Source organism: Narcine bancroftii, chromosome 4 (genome assembly GCF_036971445.1).
Source record: "Narcine bancroftii isolate sNarBan1 chromosome 4, sNarBan1.hap1, whole genome shotgun sequence".
NCBI classification, from domain to species: domain Eukaryota; kingdom Metazoa; phylum Chordata; class Chondrichthyes; order Torpediniformes; family Narcinidae; genus Narcine; species Narcine bancroftii.
This window is the reverse complement of record NC_091472.1, coordinates 189356617-189370968: the sequence shown is the minus strand read 5'-3', so window position 1 is coordinate 189370968 and position 14352 is coordinate 189356617. Positions and strand designations below refer to the sequence as shown.

The following is a 14352-nucleotide window of genomic DNA, read 5'->3' as shown; positions in this document are numbered from 1 at the left end:
ACCCGTTTACTTGATTTACTCAAGGGAAGAACTGCCAACATCTGATTATTAGTTATAGTTTTGGCTTGTGGTTTATGATAAAGAGATTTTATCCAATTTATAAATTTTCTGCCTGTACCAAATTCTTAAATAGAAGACCATTCTAAACAGTCAAATGCTTTTTCTGTGTCTAGGGAGACTGTAATACTTGGATTCAACTTTGATTTTTCCCATATGTATTATGTTAAATAGTCTACTTAGACTATTTGAAGAATGTCTTCCTTTAACAAATCCCACCTGATCTGTATGTATTAATTTTGGTAGATATTGCCCCAATCATATAATCAGCACTGAGGAGTGATATAGGTCTACATGATGAAGTTTTTAATGGGTCTCTGCCTTTCTTCTGTAACCTTGTAATTATAGCAATTGAGAAAGATTCCACGAAAGTCCAGGTCTCCACCGCCTGGTCCAATACATCCATCTTAAGAAGCATCAGCCAGTCTTTAAATTGGCTATAGAACTCAGGAGGAAACCTACCCTCCCTCAGAGACTTAATAGCTAGAAAAGTACCCAAAGCTTTCAATTTCTCTTGTGAAAGGGGCATCTAAATCAACCCGTTCTCTATCTTCTAATTTTGGAAGTTCAAATTTGCAAAAAATTTGTCCATCTCATTTTCATCTCCTAATAATTCTGATTTATATAATTTTGTATAATATAGCCTAAAAATATTATTTATTTCTTTTTGATTATATGCTATAATATCGGCCTCTGATTTTATTGCATTCATCATCCTAGATGACTCCGCTGTCTTTACCTGCCAAGAGAGAACTTTATGTGCCGTTCTCCTAACTCATAATATTTTTGTTTAGTTTTTAATACAGGTACACAATCCTTTATCCGGACATCTAAAATCCGGAAAACTCTAAAATCCAGCAAGTGGGGAGAGAGACAGCAGCACGAGTTGGGCGGGCAAGGGGGGAGACCGGCAGCGCGAGGGGGGGGAGACGGCAGCGCGACTGGAAGGGGGTGGGGGTGGATACGGCACCATAATTCGGATGGGCTTAAATCTGGCTTTCCGAAATCCAGAAAAATCCAAAATTCGGAACACACTGTCCCCCAAGGATTCCGGATAAAGGATTGTGTACCTGTATAGGTTTTTCCATTCTATACGTTTATTATGTATTATATCTCAATTTTTAAAATTCTCTAATACTCTATGTTTTTCATATAACCCCGTTCTTTGATTTTCTTTTTCCAGTTTTGTTACATCTTTCTCCAAACCATCCAACTCTGTAGCAGATTCTCTCAAGATTTTTTGAGCAAGAAATAATTTGCCTCTTAGGTAAGCTTTAAGCATATCCCATACTAAAAAGCTATGATCATTATAAGAAAGATTAGTTCCACAAAATAGTTCTGTCTCTTAATAAACTCACAAAAGTCTTTCCTTCTCAACAGTGTGGCATTGAGATGCCATCTACACACACTTTCTTGATTTTCCGTTATCGCAATAGTTAGTTAATGGTGAATGATCTGATAAAAGTCTCATCAAATATGTCATTTTTACCACTCTACCTTTTTTTTACTGGGCAGACATTAAAACCAAATCACTCTTTGTATGTGAATCATGTAACCTTGAGTAGAATGAATAGTCTCTTTCTACGGGGTTAAGTTGCCTCCATATATCAATCAAATTTAAATCCTTCAAAATGATAGTTTCATTTTTGCAGCTTTTGTCCTTGTTAACATTCTTGCTGATTTATCCAATATTGGAACTAAACAGAAATTAAAATCTCCTCTAACCAGTATATTTTGTCTTCCCTCTGCTGTTTTTAAAAAAGATATCCTTCATAAAGGCTTCATCATCATAATTTTGTGCATAAATATTCATAAACATCCATGATTCTGCATAAATTTTACAATGTGCCTTCACAAATCTTCCAGCTTGGTCAATGTCTCTAATATTATTGGTATATTTTTATTAATTAAAATCATTACTCCTCTTGCTTTTGAGCCAAATGAAGAAGATATTACTTGTCCCACCCACTCTCTTTTTAATTTAGCATTTTCCTATTCTGTAAGATATGTTTCTTGTAGAAAGGCTACATCTGCCTTTAATTTTTTTTTTAAGTTTGCCAAGACCCATTTCTTCCAGCCCATTTATCCCATTAAGACTAATAAATTTTAATATTCTATTCATACCAATTTTAAACAAATATTGTTTAACAATAAAACTTTTTCAATTGTTTAAACAGTAGTGATTTTCCCCTTTAAAAAAAACACACACACAATGTCCTGCCCTGACGATGTAGACAAGAAACCCCAAAACCTGCAAAAAAAGCCTAGGAAATCCTTTGAGGAAGACGAATCCCTCGCTTTGGGGACATCTTTTATAGATACTCTTCTCCTGGCGCCATTCTTCCCCTTAGACCAGAGTCTCCATCCTGCTACCACTTTTCCCAGATTTTCATTCTTTCCGGAGTGAACATTTCAATAAAATTTCCTTTTCAACAATAAATACAAGATGGTTTAAAAATACAACTTTTACATAGTCCCATTGTAAACGTTCTTCACAGTCGTCTTCTTTGTTAACCTTAGTCTTTTCATAATCCTCCTTGAAGTCTTCCACCTCATTTTTGTCTTGAAAAATCACCGATTACCTTCCACTATTTCGACCCTTAGAGTTGCAGGGTATATCATCAAGTATTTCAAGTTTTTAGAATGCAGTTATTTTTTTTACATCATCAGACTCCTTCCTTTGCTTAATCAAAGTAGGGCTAAAATCTTGAAAAAAATACTACTTTTTCATGGTCAGTCTCAGGCAGGTCATTACTTTGCTTAGAGTATTCATATGCTGCTCCCAGAATTGTCTCCCATTCCCAGTTACTCAAAAGTCTAACCAGGACCAGTCGTGGTTGGTGATCGTCGGCTCTTCTGGGTCTGAGGGTCCAGTGAGCCCTTTCAATATGTAATTTTTCTCTGCATTTGTCTTCTCCCGGCACTTGTGGGATCCATGTTTCAAAGAAGTTCACTGGATCTCTCCTCTTGATCCCTTCTTTCAGTCAAAAAATTCAAACATTATTTCGTATGCTAAAATTCTCCATGCAGTCAATCATGTCCAGCAGACCTCGTCTGTCTGCCTCCCATTTATTCACATCTTTTTCCATAGCTTTCAGCTTATCTTGTGTATTTATCAAGTCTATTTCTATTTGGGTCATTCTTTACATTAAATCTTCAACGATTTCTTTAATTTCAGTCATCCTCTCAGACATGTTTCTCATTATAGTTTTGATGCCTGCAAATTGATTGCTCAAGTTTTCCATTTTCCCATGGATAATGTTTAGTTCTTGTCCCAAATTGTAGATTAAAACCTATCACTACCTCCTAATGGCTCCTTTCCCTTATCAAATCCAGTTCATTACACAACACTAAATCCAGAATTGCCTTCTCCCTGGTAGGATCTAATACAAGCTGCTCTAAGAATCCATCTCGGAAGCACTCCACAAACTCCTTTCTTGGGGTCCAGTACCAACCTAATCTTCCCAGTGTATCTGGATGTTGAAATCCCCCACAACAACCGTAGCATTACTGTAAACTCTTCTTCGATATTAATTTTTTCCCCCCTGTTGTCCTTCAAAACGTGATTCCAAAATGTTAGATGCTTTAGGTAATTTATTTCAAGCACCAGATACCTCTGAGATTTCTAGCACCCTCGACTTCAACTGATTAACAGCTTTTTTTCCCCTCAGTTCCAGTTGCTCCTTTTGCCTCCTTACCTGCTCCCATTTCAGCTCCTCTTCTCTCCGTAGTTGCTCCTCCTGCTCTTCCTCTAATTCTTCTAAGGCATATTTATCCTTAACTAATTCTTATTCTGCTTCAAGAGTGGCCATTTCAGCCCAAACTTTTACATGTGTAGATGCAGTACTTGAAATACTGGAGCTTGTTCTAGAGCTCCTCTTGCTTCTCATGCTACAGTATTTGATGCACTATCACCTGGTTGTATATCATCCTCTATTTCAGATGTTGCTTTACATCTGTCTTTGTCTCCACTCTGGATTTCCCATCCTCCACACCACCATCTTGTCGCACACCTTCTGGCAATACCAAGTGGCTGCTCTTAGTTTCTATTTATGTTTTTTGCAGTACTTCTGTGGGGTTTGTATTCCCAGCAGCCATAACCTTCTCCTTTTCTATTGCCTCGCTCAGTTTCGCAAAGTGAACAGGTTTGCCTCCTCTTGTATTTAGGTGTTCCTGTTGCAATTCTTCTCCAAGCTCCATGAACTTCATCTTTTTGACACACAGCTCCTCAGGGGCAGCAGATTCACCAGTGGATGCCATATTATCCTTCTCTATCCAACTGACATGCCCAACAATAACTCCAAAACCAAAACAGTCCTCAAAGGACAAGCGGTAGTTTCTCCAAACTGTGTTCTAACTTGCAATAAACACAAAAGGAATCCTTAAGTAAGCCTTACCACTTCTTCAATGGCCTTGGTGATGTTGTTGATGATCGTGCCTTGAGTTCAAAATCGAGCCCAATCAATCCAGTCTGAATTCCAAATCTAATTTCCATCTTTACAAAGTCATAAACTCTGTTTTTTATTGACTAAAATTGTAGCAACTATTTTCTTTTTTCGTCGCTTAAAAGATATCAGAATGTTGCTATTGTTGTCTATAACTCGTTCAAACAAATCCACACTAAAATTGAGTTTTCCAAAGTTTATTAAACAATATTAAACATTGTTAACGTTATTGACAGTTCCTATTAAATGTTGTTAGACGGTGCTAAAACTTTGTTAGACGCGCAATAAAGATTGTCACAACATTCTAATTCCTTACATTTCATAGAACAAAGGAACTAAAATGAAGCTTCTTTACCTCTTTAGCAAACAAAGAAAAACTAGCTAACCTTGAAGCAAAGATGTTGCTAGGAGACAGCAAAGAATATGTAAACAACATCTCAAAAGCCTCAAACAGAACTTGCTTGAAAACATGAAATACATTTTAATCCTTACCCTCAATGTCACGCATCATTGCAACAGCAGAAAGGGTGTGGTAAAGGTATGTCTCAAGAAGGTATAAATGCAAGAGGATGAATGGAAATAGCAGGAGAGAGAAAAATAAATTAATTCTGAAAATGTGGGATAGATTGCATATTGGTAAATATTAAGATCATAAGTGAACCAAAGAATGAGGGCCCTCTGCAAAAAAAAAGTGACACTGAGAAAAAAGTTCAATGCAATCTTAATGAATCATGAAACAGTAAATAAGGTCCAATGACTTATCACTGCTTCAAATTCATATGTTCATGTTCTTAAGACTGGAATGGCTGATTATCTAAAACAGTTAAATTCAATATTGAGTACTGAAGCAACAAATCAAGTCAACCTTATTTATGGTAGGATGAGATAGCGTTTCTCCAGGACCACAGAGCATATTTACATAGATAAAAGTTAAGAAATCCGTTAACACATTAAAATATTAAAGTATTAACATGTATACACTGAATTTCCACGGCACACTATCCACATCTGTACTGAGAGTTCAGGAGCCTGATGGCTTGGGGGAGAAAAGCTGTTTCCCTCTCTGGACATAATGGGCCGAGTGCTATGGTACCTCCTGCCCTATGACAGAAGGGAAAACAGTTTACATGCAGGATGTGTGGAGTCTTTCACAATGTTATGTGTGAATTTATTATGCATGTGCAATAACAATGTGGAGAGTCATGAAAAGATACCATTTATAGCAAATCTGATGGAACAGGTCATTTCACACAACAATATCGTGATTTCCTCGTTTAACTGTGTGTATAATTGATACAATGTAGTGGCATGCCGCTCCAGGCAGCGAGCGTATCCAAAATCCAGCAGACCAAACAGAGGCACTGGCCCCAGCAAGTGAACCGGCAGCTAAGGCAGCGTAAGGGCCAGATCCCCAACATGGGTGCTGGCCTCACTGCACAGCCAACAGATAGGGACAGCACACAGGGAAGAAGGCATTGTCATGTAAGAAAAACCCACTATTATTATGTGGGCGGTGATGTTAGTAAATGGGGGCAAACAGCAGGAACACAAACAGTATAAAAGTCGGGTTTCAGCCCCAATAAACAAGAGCTATACCTGACTACAATCATGTGTATGTCTTTACTTCGAGTAGCGCATGGCTACAATTGGTGACCCCGATGGCTTAGATGGTATCTAAACCCCAACAATGAGCGAGCCGGCAGCAGTCCACGCAGCCAACTTTCTGGACAAATCAGCCACGCGTGAGGTTTGACTAGGCAGAAGCGCAGTTTCAGATCTGGAAGATCATAGCAGAGTCTAACTGATACTACTACATGGTGAGCACCCTGCACCAGGACACGTGAGCTGGTGGCTAATTTCATCCAGGGTCCCCTGATGGAAGGCGCGTATACCCGCCTTCAAAGACTTACTCATTGAGATCTTCGGACTCTCACGGAGCGAGATAGGGGCACGTCTGCTCCACTTGGATGGGTAGATGAACGATATGCTGGCCCTCATTGGGAAGCATGAACCCTGCATAATGTTTGAGCAGGCGTTCCTAGAACAACTACCTGAGGATGTCCAACTGCTCCGGACGCTGAATTCAGTTGTCCCCAGAAAGTCGCAGCATGAGTGGACATCCTACGGAAGCAGAAAAGAGAGTGCTCAGCATCCGTAGGCCTCATCGCCAAACCCCACAGCCAGACCCGGACCGGCCCACCAGCTTCTATCACCAGCGATGGGGCTCCGGAGCCCACCGATGCCAGCCGCCATGCTCATTCCAGGGAAACGCCGGGGCCAGCCGTCACTAATGACCATGGAGCTGGCCAACAAGACAGCCTCCTGTATGTGAGGGACCATCAATCCAGATGGTGGTTCCTTGTGGACACAGGAGCAGAGGTCAGCATCCTGCCCTCAGAGGAAGGAAATCAAAAACAGGGAAGTGGGCCCAACGCTGAGGTCTGCCAACAGCAGCATGATCAGGACCTATGGCACATGCAAGATCCAACTGCAGTTGGGAGGCAGCCTCTTCTTGTGGGTGTTCACGCTGGCTGCAGTGGATCAGCCGCTCCTCGGGGCAGACTTCCTGCACACCCACCACCTGCTGGTGGACCTGAGGGTTGGAGACTGGTTCACGCATCGACTTTTCCCCTCAAGGATGCCAGGCTCCCAGCTCCCCACCTGGACACAGTACAACGATCTTCGGATGAGTACATCAAGATCCTGGGAGAGTTCCCGGCAGTGCTTACCCCCCCAGTTCACCACAGAGATGCTCCACCATGGGGCTATCATATCCTCACCCAAGGACCATCGCTCCATACACGAACTAGATGACTCCCCCCCACCCTGAAAAAGTCCAATTAGCAAAGGAGGAGTTCAAGAAGCTGGAAGAGCAATTAGCATAGAATGGTGGTCAGAGAGTCCATGAGCTTCTCCCCTGCACATTGTGCCCAAGACCATTTGGGGTTGGAGAGCATGCGGTGGCTACCACTGTCTCAATGAGGCCACAACACCAGATTGTTACCACGAGTCGCACATCCAAGACTTTTCAGCCAACCTGCATGGGGCGAAGATCTTCCCGAAAGTGGACCTTGTACAGGGATATCATCAGATCCCACTACATCCTGATGACATCCCCAAGACCGCCATCATCACCCCAGTTAGCTTGTTCAAGTTCTTGCGCATGCTGTTCATGTTGAAGAATGCCGCACAAACCTTCCAGCAGCTGATGGACACAGTGGGCAGAGACCTGGATGGCACCTTCAACAACCTAGATGACATGCTCGAGGCGAGCAAAGACCAGCAAAAACACTTAGTGCACCTCTGCAGCCTCTAAACCCAGCTGAGTGAGTTTAGACTGATGATCAATCCAGCCAAATGCCAGTTCAGGTTGGAGACCATCAACTTCCTGGGCCAGAGGATAACCAAGGAAAGGGCCACACCACTACCCAGAAAGGTGGATGCCATCCGGAAGTTTCCTCAGCCCAGCATGACCAGGGAACTATAAGAGTTTGTGGGGATGATCAACTTTTATCACAGGTTCATCCCCTCAGCTACCAGAATCATGTGACCCTTGTTCGCCCAGATGGTAAGCAAGGCCAAAGACGTAACATGGGACAAAGAATCAGCGGAGGCTTTCGTGAAGGCCAAGGAAACCCTGGCAGGCGCTGGGCTTTTAGCACACCCCAGGGCAGACTATACCTGACTGTGTACACCTCAGGAATGGCGAATGGCAGTGTTCTGGAACAGCAGATCGAAGGGAGGTGGCGACCGCTGGCTTTCTTCAGCAAATATCTGCGGCATCCAGAACTGAAGTACAACGCTTTTGACAGAGAGCTACTGGCGCTGTACTTAGCCAGTACTTCCTCGACGGCAGGATGTTTACAGCCTTTACCAACCACAACCCCTGACCTTTGTCTTGGCCAAAATCTCAGACCCCTGGTCAGCTTGCTAACAGTGTCAACTGTCATAATCTCCGACTACACCAGATGTGCGGCACATCTCCGGCAACGACAACGTGGTGGCAGGTGCACTATCCAAGCTGAAGATCCACACGCTATCGAAGGGAGTGGACTTCATGGCGCTAGCAATGGCACTGCAAGATGATGTGGAGATACCCCAGTACAGGACAGCCATATCAGGACTGCAACTCCAGGACATCCTGGTCGGGACAGGCAACACCACCCTCCTGTGCGACGTGGCCAGACCTATCATCCCAGCAGCTTGGACACAACAGATTTTCGATTCCATCCACGGGTTGGCTCACCCATCCATTAGGACCATGGTCTGACTGATGGGCAGCAAATATGTGTGGCATATGTGTGGTCTCCAGAAACAGGTCAGCAGGTGGGTGAAGGCATGCACACAGCACCAAACAGCCAAGGTACAGCAGCATACCAAGACCCCACCACAGCACTTCGAGCCCACAGAGCGAAGGTTTGACCACATCCACATGGACATCATGGGACCCCTACCAGTACCTCAGGGACTCTGCTACCTGTACACAATGGTTGACCATTTCTCCAGGTGGCCTGAAGCAATCCTGATAGCAGACACCTCCATGACCTTGTGCACCAGGGCCCTCATCTCCTCCTAGGTAGCACAGTTCAGCATACCCTCGCACATTACATTGTACAGAGGGGCCTAATTCACCTTCAGCTTATGGTCCGACCTCGCCAGTCTGCGGGGCGCTCAGCTACATCACATGACAGCCTATCACCCGCAATTCAATGGGCTGGTGGAGTGCTTCTACAGGCACCTCTAATCTGCTCTCAGGGCCAGACTACAGGGACCCACTGGGTAAACGAGCTACCATGGGCATTGCTGGGGATCCACACAGTGCCCAAGGAGGACCTCAACACCTCTTCTGCTGAACTAGTCTATGGAGCTCCACTGATGGTCCTGGGGAATTCTCCAGACAAGCAACAAGATGATACGGCAGCACTCCTCCGTAGGCTAAGGGAACAAGTCAGCTACCTGGCCCTGACTCCACTGACCAGGCACAGACAAGTGAGGACCAATGTTGCCAAGGACCTTCAGGACTGTGAGTATGTTTTCATTCACAGGGGTCCACACCATCCACCACTATAGAGGCCATATGAGGATCCATTCTGGGTTGTTCACAACAACGGCACCATGTTCAACCTGGAGGTCAGAGGCAAGACAGAGGTCTTCGCTACAGACAGGTTAAAGCCAGCACACCTGAATCCAGCATGCCCAGTCGAGACACCAGCACTACGCAAGAGAGACAGGCCACCAAAGTCCACAGAGAGACTACATTCGGGCACCAAAGACGATACCACCAGTTCTGGGGGGGGGAAGAATGATGTAGTGGCATACTGTCGTGGTAATTGGGCTGGGGCTCTGGGCGGTGAGCGCATCCAAGAGCCAGCAGACTGTACAGTGGCAATGGCTCCAGCAAGCAAACCGGCAGCTAAGGCAGAATAAGGGCCAACATCCCCAATACGGCGCTGGCCCTGTTCCACAGCCAACAGATAGGGACAGCGCGCGGGGAAGAAGGCATTGTCATGTAAGAATGCATGTGGGAACCCACTATTTTTTATGCGGGCAGTGACAAGGGCAAATGGGGCAAACGGCGGGAACACAAACAGTATAAAAGTAAGGTTTCAGCCCCAATAAACGAGAGCTATACCTGACTACACTCATGTGTGTGTCTTTTCAAGTAGTGCGTGGCTAAAACAAGTTGTTTTTTGATAACTACATTAAAAATGATACTGAACTCACAATGGATTTGAGACTACAAATTTCAATTGCCCCCTCAAATTTGAATTTTTATTGAACTAGAAATGTGAGTAATACTCAATGGCCAGATGTAAGTGGTATCAAAATTATTGTTTCCTTTAATGAGAGGTGAAGGTAGAGTATTGGTTGTAGTGCATGTGGATTTCAGTAAGGCATTTGATGAACTTCCCCATGTAAGGTTCATTCAGAAAGTGAGGCATGGAACTTAAGGAGGCCTTGCTTTGTGGATACAGATTTGGCTTTCCCAAAGAAGGCAGGTGGTTGTAGATGCACTGTATCCTGCATGGAGGTTAATGATCAATGGTGTTCCGCAGGGATCTGTTCTGGGACCCCCTCCTCAGTGATTTTTATGAACAACAGATGAAGTAGTGGAAGGGTAGGTTAGCAAGTTCGAAGATGACACCAAAGTTTGCAGTGTTGTGGATAGTCTGGAGAGTTGCCAGGGACATTGATAGGATGCAGAGCTGCACTGAGAAATTGTTCATTTTGTTAGATCAAATTTGAAAGCAGAATGCAATGATAATGGGAGGACACTGTGTGGACAAACTGAGAGATCTCAGGATATGTGTCCAGAGAACACTCAAAGCTGCTGCACAGGTTGATAGTGTAGTTAAGAAGGCAAATGGTATGTTGGCCTTCATTAATTGCAGGATCGCGTTAAAGATCCGTGAGGTAATGTTGCAGCTATACAAGACTTCAGTTGAACCTCACTTGGAATATTGTGTTCAGTTCTGGTCACCTCGGTTCAGGAAGGATCTAGATGTTATAGAAAGGGTGAAGAGGAGACTTGCAAAGATGTTTCCTGGATTAGAGGGCATGTCTTACAAGGATGGGTTGAGTAAACTTATTTTTTTCTTTGGAGCGATGGAGGATGAGGGGTGACCTGATAAGAAGGGTATACGATGAGAGGCATGGCCAGAGGCTTTTTTTACAGGGTTGAAATGGCTAATACAAGGGGGTATAATTTTAAGGTGCTTGGGAGTATGTACAGGGTAAGTCAGAGGCAAGTTCCTCCCCCCCCCCCCCCCCCCCACCCACCCCAAGAGTGATGGTGGGTACATAGAATATAGTGCTGGCAACGCTGATGCAGGAAAGGTACAATAGGATCTTTTTTTTTAAAAACTATTCAATAGGTACATGAGATTGAGAAAAATGTAGGGTTATGCATTAGGGAAATTCTAAGCAATTATTACATGAAGTTATTAAGTGGGCCAAAGGGCCTGTACTGGGCTGTAGTTTTCTATGTTCAAAAGTACTTGAACGAGTAGTTAACATCACCATCCAAATACTACTTGGATAAGATTACAAAGGTCAAGTTTCAAAACAGCTTTAATTGAGATTTATATTTAATGAAACCCCTTTTTTTAAAGAGCAGAATTCTGAAAGGAAACAATATTTTCTTAGCAGATATTAGAAAAAGTAACTTTAATTATCAAATGCTATGCAGAGACTCTAATGACATACCAAAGAAATGGAAAGTGAAATACAATCCTGATTAATTTAAATTGGCCTAATCACCTGTCTATACAAGAGCTGTTTGCAACATCTGTCACATATCACAGACATACTTATTGTATGTCAGATTCAATGGAGGAAATCCGTGCAATGCTTTTCTGATTTGCTCGGGTGTTAAATTAACCATGCTGTTTACTTAATTAAAGAAAGAAAAAATGCAATCTGAATGTAAAAATGACCCAATGCTTCTCAATCAGTAAGCAACTAAATATATGAGCAATCCTAAAACAGCAATTTTCGGTGTTAATAAAGACACTGCGCCATCTTATAAAATATCACCAATAAGTGTTAGAAAATTGTGCCTTAAATAATGACTGCTTCTGGTTCCTTTTCATAAAATCAGTTTGCAACTTCATAACTGGAGTGGATTTAAATAGTCCCAGATCTACACTCAAGCAAGCTCTCATCATTTGTGTTAGAGAGAATTTGAAAATAACGTGAGTCAGATGAGATTATATGGCTTCTTCTCTGACAATTACAAGTTTCAAAACAGACTAAATACTTATTATTTGTCAAGTTAGTACTGAGAGAAGAAATTTTAATTCAGAGAGCAGCCAGTGAAGAAGTCCCTAAATGATCACGATTCATTTTCAGTGGCAGGTGTAGTTGCCAATTAAAGTCAATTCTCCTACTTCCAAATAAATCTTTTCTTATAATTATAACAAGAGATAGTTCCATGCTAAACTGTTTTAAATTGTAACAGTTCTTTTATCAATTAAGTTTATAAAGAAATTCAACAAAAGAAGAAACCAAACATCCATTCCAGCAATGCTCTCAAAGAGGTCTGTAGATTTTCTGGCTCTTTTCCCACATACATTGTTTTATGAACTTTCTTTCAACATTAGAATTGTTAAACACATCTTTTTTTCATATAGAAATGACCATTTAAATGACAATAGTCTATAAAAAGTTACAGCTTGCAAAAGTAGCAGAAACACAAAGTTTTGAGCCTACTCAGGAAGACAGCACACTCACTATTCTACAATACAGAAGGTAAAATGTTTTCTGATAAAGTAGTAGCAAATACCAAAGTTTAAAAGTACAGATTGCAAATTATAAGCGGACTCTAATTAAGGGGATGCCTTTTGGAAAGTCAAATAGGAGCAAAATGTACAAGGTAAATGGTAAGAAAAAACAGCGAGACATTGAGGTTCAAGTTTATAGTTCCCTGAAAGTGGCAACACAGTAAGTGGTGAAGACCTATGACATGCTTGCCTTCATAGGTCAGGACACAGAATATAAAAGTTAGCATGTAATGATGCAATTTTACAATTCAATTGTCCTTAGTGTATTGTGAACAGCTTTGATCTCCACATTACAGGAAAGATGTGTTTGTACTGGAAAGAGAACAGATTAACCAGGATGTTGCTCAAATCAAAGATCTTAAGTTATGGAAATGGATTGGATTGGCTGGGTTTGTTTTCCCTTGAGAGAGGAAGCTGAGGAGTTATCCAATAGAAGAATATAAATTTATAAGGTGTATACATGGGGTAGATAGTCAGAACCATTTTCCCCCTATAGTAAGGGAATCAAAACAAGAGAGTATAGATGGAAGGATAAAGGAAGGACTTTTAAAGGTGATTTGAGAGAAAAGGTATTTTTTTCAGCACATGGGAAATGACTGATGCTGGAACCTATTGGCAGAGGAGGTAGTGGAAGCAGAGGCAATTACAATGTTTAAAAGACATTCAGACAAGCACTTTAGCAGCCAAGACATAGAATGATGCACGCCAACTGCAAATGGGATTAGTGTAGATTAATATGCATACCAAAAAAATCTGAATGTATACAGGTATTAACATTGCAATGCTGGTGTAAATCAATAAACACAAAATTCAAAAATGTATAAACAAAAGCTTTGATTTAGGAATTCCCATGAGAAAATTGTGCTATCAAAAGTAAAATTTTAATACGCAAAAACAGCTTTAAAAATACTCCAAATCATAACTGTTCAAATTTATTCAAAGATCCATGCACAAAATCTTAAATGAACACACCATAACTGGCCTATAATATACTGCAAGACATTTTCAAAAGCGAGAACTTTAAATTGTTTCTTTGCACATTTCTATGAACAGCCTACATCTATTGTATAATGTCCCTGTCAAATTAAAATTTTGCCTTTCTACCAGCATAAAAATTTAAAAGCGGCAAAGATTACTGAAAAAAATAATTGAGCACTTCTTTCAGTTTAAGATTCAGAAATGTCTTCTTACCTTCACGGTCTTTTTTGGCCAGGTTACAATTGGGACCCCAGTTATAGCCAATTTCTGATCATCATCTGCATGTCCCTCCAGAACAGTCTACATCCACAACATAGAAAAGAGAACAATATCTTGGAGTCAAATCGCCATAACATTTAATTTACAAGAGCTGTTAAATGCTCCTTGTATAACCCCTCCTTTCCTGGAATCATTCACGCAGGACCTCCTTCTTAAATGAGGAGCCCAAAACTGCTCACAATACACCAAGTGAGGCCTTATAAAGCCTCAACATCATAACCCTGCTCTTGTATTCTAGTCCTCTCAATATGAATGCCAACATTGCATTTGTTTTCTTTTCTGTGGTTCACCAAATTCTCAACATGCAACTT

At 41.7% G+C, this 14352-nt stretch overlaps 1 protein-coding gene across 7 annotated transcripts in view; it reads right to left on the bottom strand.

Moving 5' to 3' along the window:
• Positions 1-14352, bottom strand: part of kdm2bb (lysine (K)-specific demethylase 2Bb) — a 219544-nt gene that overhangs the window by 73650 nt on the left and 131542 nt on the right. For all 7 annotated transcript variants that reach the window (XM_069933299.1, XM_069933300.1, XM_069933301.1 and 4 more), the window contains one exon: positions 13976-14062. In XM_069933299.1, coding sequence (XP_069789400.1) covers positions 13976-14062 — 87 coding nt within the window. The remainder of the gene's footprint in view (positions 1-13975; positions 14063-14352) is intronic.